The sequence below is a fragment of the Periplaneta americana genome, chromosome 14 (genome assembly GCF_040183065.1).
Source record: "Periplaneta americana isolate PAMFEO1 chromosome 14, P.americana_PAMFEO1_priV1, whole genome shotgun sequence".
Taxonomy (NCBI): domain Eukaryota; kingdom Metazoa; phylum Arthropoda; class Insecta; order Blattodea; family Blattidae; genus Periplaneta; species Periplaneta americana.
This window is the reverse complement of record NC_091130.1, coordinates 148,609,620-148,635,100: the sequence shown is the minus strand read 5'-3', so window position 1 is coordinate 148,635,100 and position 25,481 is coordinate 148,609,620. Positions and strand designations below refer to the sequence as shown.

Here is a 25,481-nt window from a genome sequence, read left to right as displayed (position 1 = left end):
TATAATATTAACAAATGTATTTTTTTTTACCTTTTATTTCTGTCGACTATATTCATGTTTTTATTGAATATCACTGGCTTCTGTCGGATTGTCAATTTATATTAAATGTGTATTTTTCTCTCTTTTTCTCTTTCTTCTTTATTCTTGCTGTTGTGTGTTATTTATCGGTTTGAATTAAGTTACTTACTGTATTTACTAAATTGTCCTTGTAAATTTTATGTTGTATTATTGACTAAGATCACACCGTACACGAGCCTGGCTCTTACGGTAGTGGCTAGAAACATTTTTGTTTTATAAATTTAATTTGTACTCACTAGCTAGCTAGTTAAATAGATAGATAGATAGATAGATAGATAGATAGATAGATAGATAGATAGATAGATAGATAGATAGATAGATAGATAGATAGATAGATAGATAGATAGATAGATAGATAGGTAGGTAGGTAGGTAGGTAGGTAGGTAGGTAGGTAGGTAGGTAGGTAGGTAGGTAGGTAGGTAGGTAGGTAGGTAGGTAGGTAGGTAGGTAGGTAGGTAGATAGGTAGATAGATAGATAGATAGATAGATAGATAGATAGATAGATAGATAGATAGATAGATAGATAGATAGATAGATAGATAGATAGATAGATAGATAGATAGATAGATAGATAGATAGATAGATAGATAGATAGATAGACAGGATGCTATTCATAAACATTTCGCAGCACGCGCTACGAGCGTACTAAGCTAGCCCCGGCTATCTACTGGTTACTTGTACAGAATTCAAATCATATCCTGTCGCTAACACTGGTTTATGAATACGAAAAACTCTGATAATCCACCGAAAGCCCGCGCTAAAAATGTGTATGAATACGGCCCATAAAATTTTAACTTTTCATGTTATCTCTCTTTGATTTTATTGCTAAACCTCATGTTTACAATATCATGCTCTTTCAACTACATTCCTTAATAAATAGACCTAATATTTTTTTTTATTTTGTGTTAGAAGAAAATACTGATATTTGGCTATTTTTTAAATGAATTTATTTTTTTATCAGACAATCAATTAAAGGAAGAGAAGTGATTTTGCATCATATTGTAGATATGACACGCATAAATACACACAAAAAACATTCATCGCAGAATGTTGGATAATTTTTGAGTTATGAGGGAAACGCTTCATCACTGCACAGTGAACTGCCACCATTTCGAATTTTGAAAAAAAATATATGTATAAATATATTTTTTAAATCGGAAAAATATGTTTTCATATAGCAGAAGAACAGTATTTTACACATACTAATTTTCATTATTGTACAAGGTACAGTAATGGAGGAAAAAAATGTTGAATATTTCCAAAATTTTACTACTGTGAGCTGTACCTAACCCCTTAAGTTACTATGTATATTCGGTTATTTTTATAGAATTATAAAAAAATGGTCAGATCTCTAATTTTCCTGTTATTCTATATTTTATATAATTTTTGTGAATAGACATAGATCACGATTCATGTAAGGGATCATTTGATATTTTATTGTAATTCAAAATTTTGAGCTCATCCAAAATTTGCCAAAAATTGGCTCTGGTTCAGTACTGTACTCCATTCATAAATATAAATGCAGATTTTTATGTTCGCTTTATCTCTTTACAGCATTTTTGAGATTAATTTTTGAAGTGTTTATATTACAAATATTAGTTGATTTGTTCATTTTATGTTAAAGGAAAAATAAATTTAATATAATAATTGTTTTTTTAACGACAAGAAAGAATACTTAAGTGTCCGGTAATGAACGAACTTCCCCTGCGAGTTTCCGTTAATTACAGGTTTCGTAATAGACAATTTTATCGTATTTGAGAGTCTTTTGTCACATTTTTACGTAGAAATCGTTTGCTGTTAGAGGAGCAACATACTGTCCTGATTTGCACTCACCGTTGCAAGTGTGGCCGCTCTCATAACCAGGCCGTGCAGATTGTTTCTCCTTCTGTATGAATTCTCAGCGCTTACAGAAGCTATGTTCTGCAGGTAGTGCGTACGCAATGGCAAGCTGGGGGCAATTCTGTACACCTCTGCGACCTCTGTCGAATTGCCTTCCTTTTGAGCTACCAGAAACGAGCAGTGGAATGGGACGTCAATGTCGGTGAAAAAGTCTTGTGCGCCATTGTCGAGGAACAGCAACCAGCGCGCTCTGGATAGGCGACCTTCCACAGACAGCTGCGTCGAAATATCAAATGATTAAAAAAATAAGAGTTACCTAGAATTCTAGAGAACAGTATAATACCAAAATAGTATGAGATACTATGTTTTTCTTATGCTTTATTTTTCAGTTTACAGAGAAATAATTGCAAGAAATAAGCTTAATAAACTAGAAGTTACATACTGTTCTCCAACCAGGAGATCAACCGTGAAAGGAATGTGCTTACTATTGCGTCATCTATTGGAACGAAGTAGATAGATAATATTAGAGTTATAACGCCAGTTTAAAAACCATGCGCCCTCCTGCATATGTTATTTCCTTTATGGAGAGATTAGAAGACCAGGAGATTAACTGTGATCTAATTTTGTAACTAGGGTAGTATAAATATGTGTGTGTCAATGTTATTGTTTGTGCTGTGAGAGCTAGCCAATAGAGATAGGGGAGAGTCGGGTAGTATCGGACATCGGGTAATATCGGACAGTGAGTTTCTTTCATCTACCACACGATGATAGTACCTGATTGACATGGTTACGTTTCTGTGATGTCGCATAGAGAAACGTAACCATGTCATTCAGGTACTATCATATGGTGGTAGATGAAAGAAACGCACTGTCCGATACTAACCTATGCCCGATACTACCCGACTCTCCCCTACGAGTACCCACGTGTGTGACCTTATGACATCTTATGACATCAACATTCATTCACAGCATGACCCCGCTGCGTTTCATTCCGCAAAGACTTTCTCATGGTTGGAGCACAGATATGGTTTGGTTGGTTCTTTTCCAATACTGAGGCATTTCCAGATTGTCATTGAATCGTCTTATCAGTTTATGGATTAATTGAAGGGTTTCGAACCAGACATGACTATTCCACAATATCACAAAACATAACTTTCTTTCTTAATCACATTTTGTCGTCTTGATCTACGTTGTTGTATGCACGCATAACTCTGCCAAAGGCTGCAAATGTGAGATTAAATTTGGCACCGAGTGGATTCAACCTTCGGAATTGAACTTAACCCTAGGATGTCTCCGAAACTATTTCGTGTGGATCGGTCACATCTGCTTTGAAACCCTTCAGTTGACAACTTGTAATGCTACTGCAAAAATCGACGGATGCGTAGTTTTACTGAGCTGCGTATTTATACGTAGAAATAGGCCTACGTGTGCGTGGTGAGAGAAGTGAAACAAATGGAGAAAAAGTGGAGTAAAAGGAAAACAAGAGGAATGAAAGAATAACAAGAGAAATACCAAGGATAGCAAGTAGAATACAAGGAGAACAAGTGTAATACAAGGTGAATCAGTGTATTACAAAGACAATAAGGGGAATGAAAGAAGAACAAGGGGAATAAAAGAATAAAAAGGAAAATAAAAAGATATCAAATGGAATACAAAGTGAACAAGTGGAATGCAACGAGAACTAGTGGAACACAAATATTACAAGAAGAATAAAAGAAAATAAGTGGAATACAAGGAGGACAAGAGGAATGAAAGGTGAAAAGTGAACTAGAAGTGACAAGTGGAATAAAATCAGTGGTGAAATACAAGGAAAACAAGTGAAATACAAGTAGTACAAGAGGAATATAATAATAAGTGTAATATAAGGAGAACAGTTGGAATAAAGGGGGGGGAAAATGGAATACGAGGAGAGCAAATGAAATGCAAGAAGAACAATGATATACAAGAAGAACAATGGCATACAAGGAGAATAATTGGAATACAAGGAGGACAAGAGGAATACAAGGAAGACAAGTGCAATACAAGTAAAACAACTGAAAACAATAGAACAAGTGGGATGCTAGGATAACAATGGGAATGCAATGAGAACTAATGGCATGTAAGGAGAAAAAGTGGAATACTTACTTACTTACTTACTGGCTTTTAAGGAACTCGGAGGTTCATTGCCGCCCTCACGTAAGCCCGCCATCGGTCCCTATCCTGAGCAAGATTAATCCAGTCTCTATCATCATATCCCACCTCCCTCAAATGCATAAAATGTTGAATATAAGGATAATAAATGTAATACAAGAATGACAGTATTTGAATACAAGAGAAGAACAAAGTGACCCTGAAGAATACAAAGAGAACAAGTGGAACACAAGGATAACAAATGAAATAGGAGTAAAACAAGTCGAATACAAAGAGAAGAAGTGCAATACAAGCAGGACAAGTGGAATGCAAGGACGACAAGTGGAATGCAAGGAAGACAAGTGGAATACAAGCAGGACAAGTGGAATGCAAGGACAAGTGGAATGCAAGGAAGACAAGTGGAATACAAGCAGGACAAGTGGAATGCAAAGAAGACAAGTGGAATGCAAGGAAGACAAGTGGAATACAAGCAGGACAAGTGGAATGCAAGGACGACAAGTGGAATGCAAGGAAGACAAGTGGAATACAAGCAGGACAAGTGGAATGCAAGGAAGACAAGTGGAATACAAGCAGGACAAGTGGAATGCAAGGAAGACAAGTGGAATACAAGCAGGACAAGTGGAATCCAAGGAAGACAAGTGGAATACAAGCAGGACAAGTGGAATGCAAGGAAGACAAGTGGAATACAAGCAGGACAAGTGGAATGCAAGGAAGACAAGTGGAATACAAGGAAGACAAGTGGAATACAAGCAGGACAAGTGGAATACAAGCAGGACAAGTGGAATGCAAGGAAGACAAGTGGAATACAAGCAGGACAAGTGGAATGCAAGGAAGACAAGTGGAATACAAGCAGGACAAGTGGAATGCAAGGAAGACAAGTGGAATACAAAGAGAACAAGTGGAACACAAGGATAACAAATGAAATAGGAGTAAAACAAGTCGAATGCAAAGAGAAGAAGTGCAATACAAGCAGGACAAGTGGAATGCAAGGAAGACAAGTGGAATACAAGCAGGACAAGTGGAATACAAGCAGGACAAGTGGAATGCAAGGAAGACAAGTGAAATACAAGCAGGACAAGTGGAATGCAAGCAGGACAAGTGGAATACAAAGAGAACAAGTGGGACACAAGGATAACAAATGAAGTAGGAGTAAAACAAGTCGAATGCAAAGAGAAGAAGTGCAATACAAGCAGGACAAGTGGAATGTAAGGAAGACAGGTGGAATACAAGCAGGACAAGTGGAATGCAAGGAAGACAAGTGGAATACAAGCAGGACAAGTGGAATGCAAGGAAGACAAGTGGAATACAAGCAGGACAAGTGGAATGCAAGGAAGACAAGTGGAATACAAAGAGAACAAGTGGAACACAAGGATAACAAATGAAATAGGAGTAAAACAAGTCGAATGCAAAGAGAAGAAGTGCAATACAAGCAGGACAAGTGGAATGCAAGGACGACAAGTGGAATACAAGCAGGACAAGTGGAATACAAGCAGGACAAGTGGAATGCAAGGAAGACATGTGAAATACAAGAAAGACAAGTGGAATACAAGCAGGACAAGTGGAATGCAAGGAAGACAAATGGAATACAAGCAGGACAAGTGGAATGCAAGGAAGACAAGTGGAATACAAGCAGGACAAGTGGAATGCAAGGAAGACAAGGGGAATACAAGCAGGACAAGTGGAATGCAAGGAAGACAAGTGGAATACAAGGAGGACAAGTGAAATGCAAGGAGGAAAAGATAGTTATAAGGAAAACAAATGGAATGATAAAGTAGACAATTGCAATGCAAGGATAACAAGTGTAATATAATAAAATAATTGGAATACAAAGACAACAAGCAGAGCACACGGAGAACAATTGGAACAAAAGGAGAACATGTGGAATGCAAAACGGAAAGGTAACAACTTTTAATACAAGAGTAATAAAATAAGAGAGAACAAGTAGATTAAAAATAGAACAAGCGGAATACAAGTAGTGCAAGTGGAATACAAGGAAAACAAATAAGATACAAAAGAAGGACTAGTGAAACGAAAGAGAAATGCAGAATGCAATAGAAGAAGGGGAATGTAAGCAGTGCAAGTGTAATACAAGCGGAATAAAAGTTTAACAAGTGGAATATAAGTGTAACAAGTAGAATACAAGGAAGACAAAGGAATACAAGGAGGACAAGTGGACTGCAAGGATAACAAGTGAACTAGAGGGATAACAATTGGAATACGAGGATAAAAAGTTGAACAGTGCGACTCTTATCGCTTGCGTGACATACCGACATTGTACGACATCATCGTAACAGAAAGTGTGACCAACGTTTTCAGGTTAAAAGGAAGAAACATGATAAATATAACTTTTTGTCTCAAAATACCTGTCTTAAAGTATGACGGATCTCCCTTCCTGCATACAAGAAGACAACCAATGGTAAATTCCGTTGACAGTTGAATGTATCCATGCTCCAATCTGCGAGAGAATGCTCAGAGATGGTAGCCATAGTTACGTGATGCTCAGCTATTTGCTTCTTGAAGTGAACAGTCTTCTGTATTTCCCGGAGATCTGGAAATTATTAACTCTTGAATTGTGGATTTGGTCCGAATTGAGCATGTCTAGATTTGATTATCTGGAGCCGATATTGAGGATTGGCACGTTTTTCAACAGAAATGTCAAATCAAAATACTCCCGTATGACGGATCTTGTGTGCGTCTAGTGAGAAGAGATCGAAATGTGAAATTTAAAATGAAACTCGCAATGAATTGTAACATTTGAAGAATAGATTTCAACACACCTACAGGAAGTTACAAAGCTATCTGTACAAAATTTTATGGAAGATACAGAATATGTACCTTGCAGAGTGCTGCATTGGAGTTAAATCGCTCGCTTGAACTCCGTCGAATGTCGCACCCTCGAGTGAGATACGATCGGTCGCGATACGCTCATATACAAGAAGCACAGTACACGGTCATCTCACCGACATGTCTTATCTTGTATGGAAGGCGACAGATAAGATACACATATGTTTTGCTCACACGGTAAAAATAAGGCTTTATTTTCTGCGTTTATGACAAACGTTTAATGGAACAGTCAATGGGACGTACCAAAACAGGAACATGAAGTTATAAATAAAATAGTATGAAGAACTTCGATATACAGTTATTATTGCTAATTAATAATTATTCAATATTTGATTTACTACATATATAATATGATAGGTCCACACATACTGTTCCGCCTATATACTGCGACAATGTAGAAACGTTTTGCAAAATATTATTGATATAGCAGTAGATCAATAACAATATTAGTACAGAGATAACGTCACAGAAAATATAATAAAACGAATAATCATGCTGCATAACTGTTACAGACGCAAAGAATGATACAATAATTATTAGAGATTATTATTATTATTATTATTATTATTATTATTATTATTATTATTATTATTATTATTATTGTTACTAGAAAACTTGATACAGTTCTTGCATTATCGTGATTATGTTCTCCGTTTATAATAATTACATTTACATACAATACCATCTATCAGATGTGGCAAAAACAAAATCACTCCTGTGTGGGGGGGGGGGAGAAATTACCTACAATATTTATATTACATTTTGAAGCAAGTTTTGTATGGAGAGGTTAGTTAAACACTGCAAAGTTTTGAAATGATAAACATTTATGATGTTGCTACACAGTTCATCACTGTAACAAGAACGAATGTCTAACGCTCGGCTTATACCGTTCGAGGATTTATCGCTCGTGACAATTTTACCCATCATGCATGTGCGCTACCTATCGGATTATGCTATGAACTACTTGGCGCACGAGCGAAAACGTCCTATGCAGACCTCTGGTACCTTGACATCGCCTTCCGGCACTAGAGACATTTAAAAGGATGTGGTGGAGGTGGTATAAAAACAAAAACTACAATGATTGGAAGTAACTATGATCAAGTTTATTCACACAAGATGCTGAAATTTGCGGCAGTTATCGACATTGCATGCATGACAACGTCGAAGCATTGAGTCCCGCACATGCGCAAAGATTTCCAGCACATCATGAATACTTCCAGCAGCCACACCGATTCTTGCGATATTGTCATTTTCTGTTTTCCGGCCATTTTGTAAGATCTTAAAGTAGTGAAATGAGACATAGTTTGAAATAAAAATCACAACACTTTGTTAAAAGTAGTGGATCTGTAACTTTCTTATCGTATTACCAACTACCAAATCTAAAATCTTGGCTTTTGATTTAAGTTACGTAATGCAACCTCTGACCAAATCTCATACGATGGTAGTAGCGGTGGTGGTGGTGGTGGTGGTGGTGGTAATGATGATGATGGCGATGATGTTAATGATGATGATGATGATGATATGGTTAGTGCTAGTGGTGACTGTCATGAACAATATTTAAATTATCTCTGCAAGAATATTGTAGAGTTTTAATTTTAAACTTCAGGTAGGCTATATATACATCTTTACATACAAAAAATTTTGTTTTGCATAATTTTGCTCTGTAAAATTGTTATACAATTGAGAATGATACCAGAAAGAGGATGAAGTGAACAGATCCCTTGAAATTATGTCTAAATTGTTTATAAAAATTATTTTGTTTATAATTTTGACATGCAACTTGAATTATGATAGCTCATGAAGTTTTTAAGATAGAGCCACAGTTTCTTCACTGTTTTATAGCTAAAACTATTCTTTAGTGCCTGACATAGAGCTATTTTTTTATGTTCATTTACATTAATTAAATATTACCATATATATAACTTATACTAATATTTTATGTTGCATAAATCATGTAAAAAATCCATAGATAGTTATTAAATATATTAATGTTATTTTACTCATTGTCAGGCACTAGGGGACATTTCAAGTTTCAAAACGACACCAGTATCTTCTTTGTATCACCATATTTGACTGAGATATCATGTTTAAAAGAATTAAATATTCTAAAATTATTATTTGCAGGAAATGAGCCACAAACTTTCAGAGCCTAGAAGAATCCATCATCATATGTCACCCCTTAAGCAGCTTCATGTCGGTCCTGTTTCAGCTTCTTTGTGCCTCTCAAATACCTCCTCCTTGTTTTAATTCAGGTGTTGAATGTTTTTTTTTTTTTTTTTTTTGCATTTTTGTCCTAATTTTCCATTGATGCAACAAATCCTGCGATGGTGTTTGTCCCAGGGTTTAGGCCCATCCTCCTCAGAATTGTAATTTCTACTTTTGGACTCTTATTAAAATGACGTACAACATCACTGACACAAATTTACAGTTTTATGACTAACAGTAAAAGATTATACATTACTTCATTATGTAAAAACGTGTTTTCAATCTAATGATCATGCCCTGATATCTGTGCATCTATTTTGAGACTAGAAAGAAGTTTAGTTTACAAGCAATGCTGGACGAGGGGATTGACTGCTACGAGGATCACTCCAAAAGTAATCCACAATATTTATTTAAACATTACATTTTTAGCCTACAGCTTTGCTATTTTCATAGAATGTAGTAATATCCTTCAGGAACAATACGTCACTTCTCCACATAATCCCCGCACCTTTCAAATGACCTCCATAATTTGTGAAGGTTTAGAATAACAAATAAATAAAAAAAAATGTTGTGCATTGCTTTTGGAGTGATCTCCGTAGAAGTGACCGTGCCTGATGACGCAGAATTTTGGAAAATGGGACTTATCTGGAAAACCATAATGCATAAATCGAAAATTCTTATATCAAATTAAAGAGGGGAAAAGTCTCTATTAAAATAGTTATATTTTGAAAATTCTAATTTTTCATCATTTTTTGTGTTTTGTGGGTGTACATATACCTTAAAACATCAATAGTATAACAACTTACCACTCTCTGAAGAGTAGACTACAAACATGCATCCCGAAGCGAAGTGGTTTCGAACGGACACCACAACACTTGCAGCCTCTGGGACTGTGAAACTGTGGACTTTGACTATGCAAATAAAAAGTGCCAGCCATGCTTCCATCTTCGAATCACATGGGTTAAATTTCATAATTTTTTGCAGACTCTCCCGATAAATCCGAATATAACCTTTATGAAGATACAGGAAAACAGCAGATGCAGGATCCTAATCCTAGTACTTTATTCTCTTCTTTCCTTCAAAAACATGCCCTCACTGAAAATAAAAATACATTATTACTTCAAAAGTCAAAATATATCACCGAGTGTAGTTAAATGGACGTCGTGTCCGTTGGGAGGGTTTATAAGCATCGTTCATAAGATTCCGAAATTTAGTGACAAAGAACTTAGTCACAAGGACTTGAGAGTGCATCTTGTGAACCACACTGGCTTGGTGACGGTTAAGGCCGTTAACGGTACGAAAACAAAATACTGAATGACGAGAATTATTTCTAAGTGGTGTTGAGACATGGATTGTAGGCTTATAAATTACACCGCATTAGGATATTAACTTTTTTCAAAATAAACCTAGAGAATCGTATGCAACTTCAGTTTGCGTTATGATTCATACATCGCACGTGTGAAAACCTGGCAACCCTATTCACACGTGTGAGGAACAGATTAATAAAAATTCTGAGTCCACATCGGATCTTTAAATAATCCTTATTGTCGTGAAAATCATGTGAACGGACACTGAAATTATTCTCTGCAAATTTCTTTTGGCTAATTCGTGGCAAAAAAGAAATGCAGAATCTACTACTGGTGTCGGCATAGGCGGCGCAGTCTGTAGAGTGCTGGCATTTTGTGTCCGAGGTCGCGGGTTCGATCCCGGCCCAGGTCGATGGCATTTAAGTGTTTTTCAATGCGAGAGGCTCATGTCAGTAGATTTACTGGCATGCAAAAGAACTCCTGCGGAACAAAATTCCAGCACACCGGCGACGCTGTTGAGAGCGTCCTTAAATAAAATATAATTATAATTTTAACTTCTACGATTGGTATATGAGCACAGAAATAAAAGCTTAATCAAAGGATAATAATTGTTACACTATGTGTTAGAATTAATTCACTTAAAGCCAGATTAAGTAGGGTATTCGTTTGTACCTAATATGTTGCCCGTCAGCCTGAAAACAAAACATAATAAAATTGTCTTCTTATTTGGTAGAAAATTGTATTGAAGAAAGTGCGTCTTTTCTTCCTAGTATGTGGACAGACAAATAAGCGGAAACCGGACGAACAAGGACTGTCACTCCTATTTCATTGTATGATCTAACACATAATTATGTCACCCATCTATTACGTATTCTTTGAAAGAGTTTATTTTCCTTCACATCGAAATGTCGGAACATAGAGCACCAGCAATCCAGCCGGTGTGCCCTAGACGAAGGGTGAGAAAATGAGAAAATGTAAACATGGATAAATATATAATAGGATGCGAAACTGCGATCAGCACCATCTGACGGCAGGGGGCTCAAATAAGATGATCAGCGCCCTACGTCGTAGGCGGTGAACACTAGAACTACGTGATGGATACGTTACCCAGAGTTCTTTTTTTCTTATGACCAGACTTCTACAAAGTACACCAAACCTTATTCCACCCTATCAGGCTGCATATCAACAACACACCAACTGCTGCGTCTTGTTGAACAAACAACTATCGGTTTCAACAGAGCTACTACCGTAGCAATATTTCTCGATGTCAAAAGTGCATTTGACTCTGTGTGGCATACTGGTATAATTTATAAATTAATCCAATCAGAGGTTCCTGATGCACTGATTCATATAATTGCTGATTTTCTTCGGAACAGACGTTTCTGTGTTAAGGAAGACGGCTGTTTATCAAGACAAAAGAAAATTTAAGGAGGAGTTCCGCAAGGCTCAGTACTGGGCCCTTATATTGTGCATATACTTCAGATCTTCCAGAAACTGACGTCACCAGGTTAGCCTTATATGCAGATGATACACTAGCATACACTACACATCGCAATCCCGATCTAGCCATTGGTCGACTTCAACGGCATGTCCACCTTATAGAAGAATGGTTCCAACATTGGCGCTTAACTGTAAATACAATGAAGAGTCAAGTCATAGCCTTCAGTAGAACTCGAAGTGTACCACAAACTAAACTCACACTGTATGGTACTGCCCTTGAATTTCAGGATTCTGTTAAGTATCTTGGAATCCATTTGGATAGTCGTCTGTTATGGCATACCAACATTGCAAATACACGAGCAAAAACAATAGCAAGAATGGTACAACTGTACCCCCTTTTAAAAACACGTGCATTGTCAACATCTAAAAAAGTGACAATTTATAAATTGCTGATTAGATCAGTGCTTTTGTATGGTTCTACAGTATGGGGATACGCACCTAAGACAACATTAGATCCCATTCGAGTTGTACAAAATAAAGTATTACGTGTAATTCATAACAGCGGGTGGTACACAAGAAACGAAGAGATACATCAAGATCTAAAAGTGGAAAGTATCCCAGTTATCATTAGGAGATTCGCTGAAACATTTTATAAACAGGCACATTCGCACCAAAATGTGTATGTATCAAAACTAGGAACTTATAACCCTTAGTACTACACAAGACATCGTACACCTTTGTTCCTCTTCTCATAGTTATCTGTCAATTTGTTTTCACGCTGTTCATCCTGGTTATGACGGGAGTGCAGCATCATAAATGAACTACCTCTCAGCAATAAGTGAAAGCAATTAGGAACAGTCGGGAGATCACCCAAGATTTCGATACTGTATCCAAAAGTTGACGAATAAAAAAAAAAGAGTTCTTTATTTATCCGTTCATTCGAGTCGTTGCTCAAGAAGACAAGATGACAGCCAGAAACTTGCTAATACAGGAAGTGGAGATAAAGTGATGCTACATGTGTGTATAAGCAGTGTATGTTAAACAGTGATGTTATGGACGTAGTGTTGTTGAATGTATTGTAAAGTAATAGTAATATAATAAATTGAACTATCTAAGTAGTTCTTGCAGACTTTTCCATTGCGCTGTACAATAAATACCCAAAGAATACAATCCCAATTATCTAACCTTTTGTTTTCTGTCTCTGTCTGGTCACAGTATAAGAAGATTCTTCTTATACTGTGGTCTGGTTATATTCTAATCGGGTAGTGTAAAATAGATCGTCTCTTTTATCTTCCTATTGGCTACGGTAAGAATTTTCAGTAGAAGATGTTGTGAGGAATAACAATGTAAATGTTTTATTTTAAATTGGGTTAGTTTTGAATATCGATGAGGGTGAGAGGGAATACTTTCTGCATAGTTTAACATTTTCGTCACGAGGTGCGCTGCTAAATGCATGCAGTAATTAGTTTTAATTTTTGCTACTTGGTGCGCTGCTAGATTTAATAAGTTCTCCACCGCTCAACAGGTGGCAACAAGGTCAATTTCTACTTCAGCGCCTCTAGCATGTGTTACGGGAAACTCAGTAAGTTTCGCATCCTATTATATATTTATCCATAATGTAAACATACCGTAACACACACGACTGAGTTTAAAGACGACTTGGGAAATTTGATTTCTTTTATATCGGTTACCACTTTAAAATGAAAGTGGGAGGGAACTAGATTTCTAATTGTCTGAAGAAAATGCTTGGAGTACGACAAACGGAATTGTTGTAAATCATTAAATTGATTTATATACCATAAAATAAGTTCTCCTTATTGCCTGTATTCACCGAATATTTAATCGATAACGTTTAAAATCATTATTTTTAATTTTGTTCGTTACTTTAACGTAAAGTACAATATCGTATTTTTATTTTTTCCTATAGAGTTTTAAAATCTTGTTTTTATAACGTGAAATAAGCATCATTATTATTTTCGATCTCTCGAATATTCAATTGAAATGGGAGTGTAGAAATATTTCTTAATCTTTTAAAATATATTTTGAAATAAGTGTATCTTATTGTCTGTTTTCTCTGAATATTTAATTATATATAAATTAAGCTAACATTTTAAAATTCCTTTTCAGAACGAGCGTTACATTTTTGTTCATATCAAATTTCTGCACATTTAAAGGATAAAACTAAAATTCTTTCAATCATATATTATCATAATACATGTCCTGTCGGGACAAGTTACCTGGTTGAGGTTTTTTCCGGGGTTTTCCCTCAACCAATATGAGCAAATGCTGTGTAACTTTCGTGCTGGAATCCGGACTCATTTCACCGGCATTATCACCTTCATCACATTCAGACGCTAAATAACCTTAGATGTTGATTCAACGTCGTAAAAAACCTACTAAAATATCATAATACACTACTCTCTTAAATTGACTAAGCATATTGGGAATTAAATCAATGACTTTCCCAAAACACGCTATGAAATGTTTCATATAAAACTTTTTTTTTCTGGAAAAGGAAGCAAAAACGAGCAAAATTGTATGATTTTCTTGTTTGAAATATCTCAAAGAATAACCACCTGAAATAATTTATGACATCACTTACGGTTCACACTGTATATAAGAATAAAAAATAGGGTACGTTATGTGTAAATAAATAAATAAATAAATAAATAAATAAATAAATAAACAATGCAATTTTATGTTATTATTTCCACTCTATTACTTTATGCAATTACATATTTTAGAGATGCAGAAATGTGTTATTTTAAGGGTGCGTTCTAATTCTTAATTTAATTTATTTTAATTTAATTTATTTTATTTAATCTGACAGGATTGAGGCCATAAGGCCTTCCCTTCCATCCTACCAGATAGCACATATAAATACAAAAGAGAAATGCAAACACTGATGAAGATAATACAAATTAAATTAAAGCCCTATAGAGGGTCAACAGGGTTAAAAGAATACTATAGAGCTCTCATCGAGCTAATGCAAGGAAAAAAAAATAATAATAAATACATAACATATTAATTGCCAATTTTACAACAGTAGGGGAGAGTCGGGTAGTATCGGACATCGGATAGTATCGGACAGTGCGTTTTTTCATCTACCACCATATGGTAGTACCTGAATGACATGGTTACGTTTCTCTATGCGACATCACAGAAACGTAACCATGCCAATCAGGTACTATCATCGTGTGGTAGATGAAAGAAACTCACTGTCCGATATTACTCGATGTCGGATACTACCCGACTCTCCCCTATATTTAAAATATTTACTATATGTCATGGGTTAAGCCGAAGTTGCGCAACTTGACAGGTGTTCAACAAGCAATTCCATGAACTAGAATGTGATTTTTTAATTTAAATTTGAATTTTAGTATTATCCGACAGTCTCTGACATGGTCAGGGAGAGAATTCCAGAGGCGTGGAATAGATATGCTGAAAGATGATGAATAGAAGGATGTTCTGTACAGAGGAATAGAGAGAAGGTACATGTTCCGGGTTCGAAGTAGTGAAAGGTAAACAAAACGAGATGCTAGGTAAGAGGGTGTGGAGGTGTGGATGATTCTTCAATTTGCTTTGAAGATAAATATCGTTTTCAATGGATATCTTCCTTTATTGTAAAATTGTAAGTAATGAATGTATGATTACAGTGTCACCTATTGAGAACTATAGGAATTATTTCAAGGTTTATCCGTTTATACAATCTTTGGTTTTGAAATATCCCATGGTTAGAAAGTTCGTTTACGCGATCAGAGAAATCTAGTGCAGGTATCTTTGAACGCCGGTGTACTCAATGAAACTATTATTTGTTTAAGTTATTGTCCTCTAAAAAGATTCCTACTTGGAATAATAATCCGTGGCGCTACAGCCCGTGAAAGGCCTAGACCGACCACCCGGCTGCTGGCCTCACGCCCACATGCCGAAGCAGAGGTGGACGATCATCCACCCAGAATGGAGGTATCGTGTGGTAAGCACGATGATCCCCCCAGCCGTTATAGCTGGTATTCGCAACCGGATTTCGCTACCTATCGTAGCTCCCCAAGTGCATCACGATGCTGGGTGGGCACCGGTCCCATACATGAGAAAATTTCTTCCCCCATGAGGACTCGAACCAGCGCGCATTCCGTAACGCGAGTCCTAGGCGGGATGCCTTAGACCGCGACGCCACGGCCAGGGACTTTCCTACTTGGAAGGTTTATATAAAAACACTTACCAGTACCCCCTCTGATGAATATGTTCGTACTTCACAGATGCTCTTGTTACCCTGGTTACATGTATGTATTGGTATTATGTCCACTTATTTAAAACGATTGTGTTTTTTTAATCTTAGATTTAATTAATTGATTATTCCAATTAAATACATGAGCCGTGTTGTTGTAAGAATGAATGTGGACAAAGTTGCCGATGTCTTCTCAATGCTACGTTATTCGCTACACGAATACAGAATTAACATATCACACAAACTAGTTTTCGTTGCTAAGGAAACAAATGGATTGTTATTGCAGTGTAATGTGGAGTTTGAAAGTAAAGCATGATGTAGTATATCTATTACAGATATGAGCTTACGTCCCAAATTGTTACGCCTAATGTATTCACTCTGTCTTGTTTTTCTCTCGCCCAGAAGCCTCAGACAACCAGCACTGCATTCTCTAAACCATTTATCATTCCATGACACTTTCCAAGGAGTTTAATTAAGGTTTGAAACCTAGAAGGACACTGTCTGTACGTAGTAATTTAAACACCGTCCGCCATACGTGAGTATGGTTGACAGAAATTATGATGTTCCAGTAATTGAATATGGTGTTTGATGGAATAGAGCTTCCAGATAAGATCTACTGACAATTAACACTCCTTGGAAATTGGTATTCGGGCGATATCGAATTCCAATCTATTTACACCCACATACAAACATGTGAAGCTTTGCTAATACAGTATGATGTGCAAGATTTGGAATCGTAATATTTAATACAATAAAATTATTCAAATGTTTTATTTCTTATACATGAAGTTACATCCTTGCAGTAAGAGCCTGTCTATCTGACGTACACAGGAGAATCCCGGCTCTCTCGTCTGCAATTGCAAGTACTTTGGTCTTCTTGTATTTTAATAGGCCTATATTCTATTCTCTTGCAATTCAAACCTAAAATCTTCCGTTCTGAAGTAAGGCGCGTTGTCTAACGAACCATACATTCACATACTTTCTGTTTATGTTATACTCATCCTCCTACACTATAGAAATGCCTCTGGAATTCGTTACCTAATAACGTCAAGGACTGCCGGACGTTATCACAATTCAAAATTAAATTTGGAAAATATTGTTTTATTTAATAGTTTTTAGGTATTGCGAAAAGTATTGATTTGTGTTTTTTACTCTAGACTAAAATAGCACGTTTGTTGTTTATGTTTGTTAATTAGTTAGGATATAATTAATTATGATACTTAATCACTCATCTAAAGTGTGTGTGACTGCAACCTGTGTATATTTTTGTGTGGCTTTGCTTTGTTTATAGTGTGATTTCTCTTTTTATTTATATTATTGTATTTGTATTTCTGCTGGTGTGGAAGAGAAAGCCTGATGGTCTTAACTACATCAGAATGAATAAATAAATAAATAAATAAATAAATAAATAAATAAATAAATAAATAAATAAATAAATAAATAAATACATAAATAAATAAATGACTGAATTAATGAATAAATAAATAAATAAATATAAATGAATGAATAAATAAATAAGTAAATAAATAAATAAGTAAATAAATAAATAAGTAAATAAATTAGTAAATAAATGAATGAATAAATAAAAATTAATTAAATAAATAAACGAATGAATGAATAAATAAATATAAATAAATAAATAAATAATAAATAAGTAAATAAATAAATAAGTAAATAAATAAATAAACAATTTTCTCGGACCTGAAAACAGTAAATTGAGCCCATTTAACGAAAATCTTTAGGCCCGTTTTCAAGATAAAATGTGCAGATATAGGCCTACAAGAATTACTCATTTAATGGCATTGGATTGTGGAGGGTTTTTGTTAAATGAGTCAGCTGCTGATTTTCTCAATTTTTCACAATTTAATTCTCCGGGTTACTGAACGAGTACTGAAGCACTAATCTTACCGATAACGTACCCGAGTAATCGCATTTGTGGATTCTTTTATTGCGTTCAAGTGCAAGATCCGCATGGAGTCATTTCCCCCTTGAACGTTTCCGGGTTGAATCTCCTCAGAAGCGGAGGCAAGGCTGGATGGTTCTTGCAAATCATTGTGAAGACTGCCATTCCAAATCTGCTCCCAGGTGGTTGGCTCTGTAACGCTGTAAGCTCTAATATATGGGAACTGAGTACTTCATATCTGGCAATGTTAAATTTACAAAGTTTTGGTACTCCTAGCTCTTAAAACTGTTAAAGATAGAAACTTGAAATTTTACGACAACATTGTTGACACGTCTATCTGTCTATTAAATGCAATAAAATTTCTGTTACTCGTATTTGTTATTTTTTTTCTTATTTTTTTCCACATGTATGAAATTTAACATTTTTTTTTTTCAAAATATATTATACTGTATATTTTTAAAGGGGTGAATGTACCTCTTCTCTCCGTCATGTGCCATGTTAAATTTGCTATTTTTAATGTTCTCTTTCTGAAGAACTGTAAACTGTAGAGCAATGATTTTTTTCACATACATTTACATCCTTTGCCAAAAAATTATATATATATATATATATATATATATATATATATATATATATATATATATATATATATATTGGGAGCTGTAACTTAAAAAAAAATATAATATGAACAATTTTTATTTAATTTTCACATCACTTCAGTTTTTCTAGCCTTATGTTCCTTTTATCTGAAACTATTCATTCCAGAGCATCGGAAATTTTTGCTTTGTATTTGTTTTATATATACGCAGGTTTCGAAATTGTTTTTTTCAATTTCCTAATATTATTATCAAGGCTACCGATGGTGTTTCTTCTTCTAGAAATATGCCAGAAAAGAGGTCGTTACTAAAAAATTGTTGACATTATCCTGAAGTATTTTACATTCCTCCTGGAGCAGCTGTATGCATATGAACAAAATGCAGAGTATGGAATAAATAAATAAATGAATAAATAAATAAATAGATAAATAAATAAATAAATACATAAATAAATAAATAAGTGAGTAAATAAATAAATTACTTAATAAATAAATAAATAAGTGAGTAAATAAATAAATGACTGAATAAATAAATAAATGAGTACATAAATGACTGAATAAATAAATAAATAAATAAATAAATAAATAAATGAGTAAATAAATGAGTGAATAAATAAATAAATGAATACATAAATGAATGACTAAATGAATAAATAAATGAATATATAAATAAATAAATGAGTAAATAAATAAATGACTGAATAAATAAATAAATAACTACATAAATAAATAAATACATAAATGAATGAATAAATAAATGAGTAAATAAATGACTGAATAAATAAATAAATAAATACATAAATGAATGAATAAATGAATAAATAAATGAATGTATCAATAAATAAATAAATGACTGAATAAATAAATAAATAACTACATAAATAAATAAATACATAAATGAATGAATAAATGAATAAATAAATAAATAAATGACTGAATAAATAAATAAATGAATAAATGAATAAATAAATGAATATATCAATAAATAAATAAATAAATGAGTAAATAAATAAATGACTGAATAAATAAATAAATAACTACATAAATAAATAAATACATAAATGAATGAATAAATGAATAAATAAATAAATGAGTAAATAAATAAATACATAAATGAATGAATAAATGAATAAATAAATAAATGAGTAAATAAATGACTGAATAAATAAATAAATACATAAATGGATGAATAAATGATTAAATAAATGAATAAATAAATGAATATATCTATGAATAAATAAATAAATAACTACATAAATATATAAATACATAAATGAATGACTAAATAATTAAGTAAATGAGTAAATAAGTGACTGAATAAATAAATACATAAATGACTGAGTAAATGATTAAATAAATGAATAAATAAATTAATATATCAATGAATAAATAAATAAATAACTGCATAAATAAAGACATAAATACATAAATGAATGAATAAATAAATAAATAAATGAGCAAATAAATTACTGAATAAATAAATAAATACATAAATGAATGAATAAATGAATAAATAAATAAATAAGTGAGTAAATAAATAAATTACTGAATAAATAAATAAATAAACGAACACACAAGCGAGCAAAGTAATCGATTTAATAAATTAATAACTTAATAAATAAACTAATAAATAGGTGGAAATGTCTGGGTGTTCATAAATGACAAAGATGTAGAATTTCTGTGACAGCCCAAATTTTGCTCACATCATAAAGTAATAAGACGTAGGAGTATTTATACAGGTTTTACAATATGATAATAGGTACCAGCAATCTATATCAGATAAACTTTCAGATGAGTTTTATGATACGAAGCACAGTAGATAGAAGGAAGACACGTTACACATTTATATGGAATGTTTCCGAGGTAGTGTTACAAACTTTCAGGGATGATAGCGAAGGGCACATGTATCAATTTGAGATAAGGAACCCTGGTCCGGAAATGACCGAGTCGAAAGTTACAAGCAAAAATAGTTGTGTGGAAATGAAATAATTTTATTCCTCTGTACATTTATCTGTACATCTTACACATACTGTATTCATCTGACGTTGTTTACGTTGTCTACTTACAGTATTCCATTCAGTGCGCTGTCTGAGGGGTGGGGACAGGAAACTACACTAAAGCAATGCAGATAGCGTAATGTGTAACGGACATGGTCGGTCCTGATATGCACGTCTGTAGACAGCAGTGTATGTGTACAAGTTGCAGTGTCCAGTCGATCAGTCCTAGTGAAATGGAGGAGTACACGAGAGCGGAATAAGCAGACCTGATTTTCGAATACGGATGAGCCAATGGGAACAGTAGACAAGCTCACATATTGTATCGGCGACAAGTACCCACGTAGGAGATATCCGGCCCATACCATCTTTCCACGACTGTTCCAAAGGTTAAGGGAAGGAGGGTACGTGGTGCGAAATTACAATTCCATATCCACACAACTATTTTTGCTTATAACTTTCGACTCAGTCATTCCCGGTCCATGGCTCCTTATCTCAAATTGATACATGTGCCCTTCGCCATCATCCCTGAAAGTTTGTAACACCATCTCGGAAACACCCTGTATATTTCGGAGGAACAGGGCGCTGAGTTAACGATCCATGAACGAGAAAATTACATGATAACAAATGTAATGATGATGATGACGATGATGGTGGTGGTGGTGATGGTGATGGTGGTGGCGGTGGTGGTAGGCCTACCACGATGAGAATGTTAGCAATAATTAGAATGGCGCGAGTGTTGTGTTCAGTAGCTTAGTACGTTATGTAGCAAACTGTACAATGATCGAAAGCGAGTGAGAAACTAGACCTAAGTTGTATTGAAATTTGATTTGGTATTTTTTGTCGCCTTTAAAGAACGTAAACATGCTCGTTAGTGGCTCTAACCATGCATGAGATAGACACAAGGACGGGCGCATTACACGCAATCCTGGAGTGCAATTGTATGACGTAGCGTATACGTCAGCCGCAAACAACTAAAGGAGGCTTGTCATACGTCACGAATCACTATTAGGACCGTCGCACAGTGTGCAAAAACGCAAATCTAGATGGACAGAATTAATAACTTCTCTGGATTTCAACGGATTCTTATGAAACTTTGTATAGATCTCATAGGTAGCATATATGTTTTGTGTACAAAGTCTGATTACGTTTGAATAAGAGGAACTACCACTTTATAGGGGTGATTTTACACAAAATTAATAACTTCTCTGGATTTCAACGGATTCTTATGAAACTTTGTACAGATCTCATAGGTAGCATATATGTTTTGTGTACAAAGTCTGAGTACGTTTGAGTAAGAGGAACTACCACTTTATAGGGGTGATTTTACACAAAATTAATAACTTCTCTGGATTTCAACGGATTCTTATGAAACTTTGTATAGATCTCATAGGTAGCATATATGTTTTGTGTACAAAGTCTGAGTACGTTTGAGTAAGAGGCACTACCCCTTTATAGGGGTGATTTTACACAAAATTAATAACTTCTCTGGATTTCAACGGATTCTTATGAAACTTTGTATATATCTCATAGGTAGCATATATGTTTTGTGTACAAAGTCTGATTACGTTTGAGTAAGAGGCACTACCCCTTTATAGGGGTGATTTTACACAAAATTAATAACTTCTCTGGATTTCAACGGATTCTTATGAAACTTTGTATAGATCTCATAGGTAGGATATATGTTTTGTGTACAAAGTCTGATTACGTTTGAGTAGGAGGAACTACCCCTTTATAGGGGTGATTTTACACAAAATTAATAACTTCTCTGGATTTCAACGGATTCTTATGAAACTTTGTATAGATCTCATAGGTAGCATATATGTTTTGTGTACAAAGTCTGATTACGTTTGAGTAAGAGGCACTACCCCTTTATAGGGGTGATTTTACACAAAATTAATAACTTCTCTGGATTTCAACGGATTCTTATGAAACTTTGTATATATCTCATAGGTAGCATATATGTTTTGTGTACAAAGTCTGATTACGTTTGAGTAGGAGGAACTACCCCTTTATAGGGGTGATTTTACACAAAATTAATAACTTCTCTGGATTTCAACGGATTCTTATGAAACTTTGTATAGATCTCATAGGTAGCATATATGTTTTGTGTACAAAGTCTGATTACGTTTGAGTAAGAGGAACTACCACTTTATAGGGGTGATTTCACACAAAATTAATAACTTCTCTGGATTTCAACGGATTCTTATGAAACTTTGTATAGATCTCATAGGTAGCATATATGTTTTGTGTACAAAGTCTGATTACGTTTGAGTAAGAGGAACTACCACTTTATAGGGGTGATTTTACACAAAATTAATAACTTCTCTGGATTTCAACGGATTCTTATGAAACTTTGTATAGATCTCATAGGTAGCATATATGTTTTGTGTACAAAGTCTGAGTACGTTTGAGTAAGAGGAACTACCACTTTATAGGGGTGATTTTACACAAAATTAATAACTTCTCTGGATTTCAACGGATTCTTATGAAACTTTGTATAGATCTCATAGGTAGCATATATGTTTTGTGTACAAAGTCTGATTACGTTTGAGTAAGAGGAACTACCCCTTTATAGGGGTGATTTTACACAAAATTAATAACTTCTCTGGATTTCAACGGATTCTTATGAAACTTTGTATAGATCTCGAAGGTAGCACATATATTTTGTGTACGAAGTCTGATTATGTTTTAGTAAGAGGAACTACCCCTGTATAGGGGTGATTTTAGACAAAATTAATAACTTGTCTGGATTTCAACGGATTCTTATGAAACTTTGTATAGATCTCGAAGGAAGCACATATATTTTGTGTACGAAGTCTGATTATGTTTTAGTAGAGGAACTACCCCTCTATAGGGATGATTTTAGACAAAATTAATAACTTCTCTGGATTTCAACGGATTCTTATGAAACTTTGTATAGATCTCATAGGTAGCACTTATGTTTTGTGTACAAAGTCTGATTACGTTTGAGTAAGAGGAACTACCCCTTTATAGGGATGATTTTAGACAAAATTAATAACTTCTCTGGATTTCAACGGATTCTTATGAAACTTTGTATAGATCTTATAGGTAGCACATATGTTTTGTGTACAAAGTCTGATTACGTTTGAGTAAGAGGAACTACCCCTTTATAGGGGTGATTTTAGACAAAATTGATAACTCCTCTCCTATGTAACAGATTTTTATGAAACATGGTACGGAAGTTATAGATATCATATATTTTTGTGTACAAACTATATTTACGATTCCATAAGACGAACTACCCCTTTATAGGAGGTGCACTTACACAAAATTAACTTCTCTCCTACTTAACAGATTTTTATGAAACTTTGTACAGGAGTTACAGGTAGCACATCTTTTGTGTACAAACTCTGATTACATCTGTATGCTATCTGTAGGCCTGATTGTTGTACAAAGTTTCATTAAAATATATTATATAGGAGAGAAGTTATTAATTTTGTCTAAATTTGCCACTATAAAGGGGCAGTTACTTTTATAGAAACATAATCACACTTCGTAGACAAAAAATATTTGCTACCTGTAACGTCTGTATAAAGTTTCATAAAAATCTGTTACATAGGAGAGAAGGTATTAATTTTGTCTAAATTCATTACTGTAAAGGGGCAGTTACTTTTATAGAAACATAATCAATCTTCGTAGACAAAAAGTATTTGCTACCTGTAACGTCTGTATAAAGTTTCATAAAAATCTGTTACATAGGACTGAAGGTATTAATTTTGTCTTAATTCACCACTGTAAAGGGACAGTTACTTTTGTAGGAACATAATCAAACTTCGTAGACAAAATATATTTGCTACCTGTAACGTCGGTATAAAGTTTCATAAAAATCTGTTAGATAGGAGAGAAGGTATTAATTTTGTTCAGCTACTAGATTTGAGTTATGATCCACGTTGAGATTGTTAAGGTTAGATAACAATGTGTCCAGTGCATTTTTAACTTTATATTCGATCTCTTGTGAATAATTTAGTAGGTCTAAACACTCAGATAGTCATTGAAAACTTCCTTATTCCATTTATTTTCTGCTGTTAAGGAAATCATGACATAGTTGCCTCCGCGTTACCATATGTCCCATCACTGGAAAAAAAAAATTAATTACTGAAAAATGCGCAAGACCGTGCAAACTTTAAAACAAGGATTAAACACTCTAAATGATGCTGTAAGAAATGGTAAAAGAATTGTTGTTACCGTACATAACCGAGTATACTGAAACTCACTTTATATTCGAAGAACTTTAATACAATAGTAATATGCGTTACAAGAGCGGTATGTTGATGTTTTCATGAAAACAAACATACCGCTCGTGTATCGTACATTATTTTGTGCGAAGATCGTTTATTACATACCTGAAAGAGGAATTTCTAATTAGTTGCAATGAAATCTCCATCTTGGTTTCTGTTCAATGACGGCAATTTTGGAAAACAAAAATATCTCTCTTCAACATTGTTGCTATAAAATGTTTTCTGTGTTTACTATATTGCAGCAGGCTGTGATATACGTCTGTCTTTTTTTTCTCCCAGTCTATAAATACGAACTTAAAACAAACGGTAAGGTTATGTAATGATTTATTTTTCATTTTAATATTTTAACAATATTATTTATACAACATATTGCAGTAATAACATCGGCATCTGGAATGTTGTTAATTTTTTCACGGCTTCCTTAATGTTACTTGCATCACGAATGCAATAACTTTAGTGGAGTAGTAGAGTTTACTTAATTTTTGCAAATATTTAAAAACAATAATTAACAGTGCAATTTACAGAGGTGTGAAAATTATTAGAATAATCTTAATTTTATAGGTTTTTTAATAGTTCCTTCACAAATATTCATTGAATTGATGAATATTGGTATATAATATTACTATACTGATGTAGGATATATTTACTACTAACAATGC

At 34.1% G+C, this 25,481-nt stretch overlaps 1 protein-coding gene across 3 annotated transcripts in view; it reads right to left on the bottom strand.

Moving 5' to 3' along the window:
* Positions 1-25,481, bottom strand: part of LOC138713832 (glutamate receptor U1-like) — a 56,825-nt gene that overhangs the window by 24,252 nt on the left and 7,092 nt on the right. For 2 of the 3 annotated variants that reach the window (XM_069846274.1, XM_069846273.1), the window contains exons 2-4: positions 9,903-10,191; positions 6,411-6,595; positions 1,912-2,193 (exon numbers count right to left, since the gene is read on the bottom strand). In XM_069846274.1, the coding sequence (XP_069702375.1) occupies positions 1,912-2,193; positions 6,411-6,595; positions 9,903-10,068 (633 nt within the window). In that variant the 5' untranslated portion in view covers positions 10,069-10,191. Of the gene's footprint in view, positions 1-1,911; positions 2,194-6,410; positions 6,596-9,902; positions 10,192-17,987; positions 18,389-25,481 lie in introns of those variants that run through there. The other variant, XM_069846272.1, reaches the window with a different exon arrangement.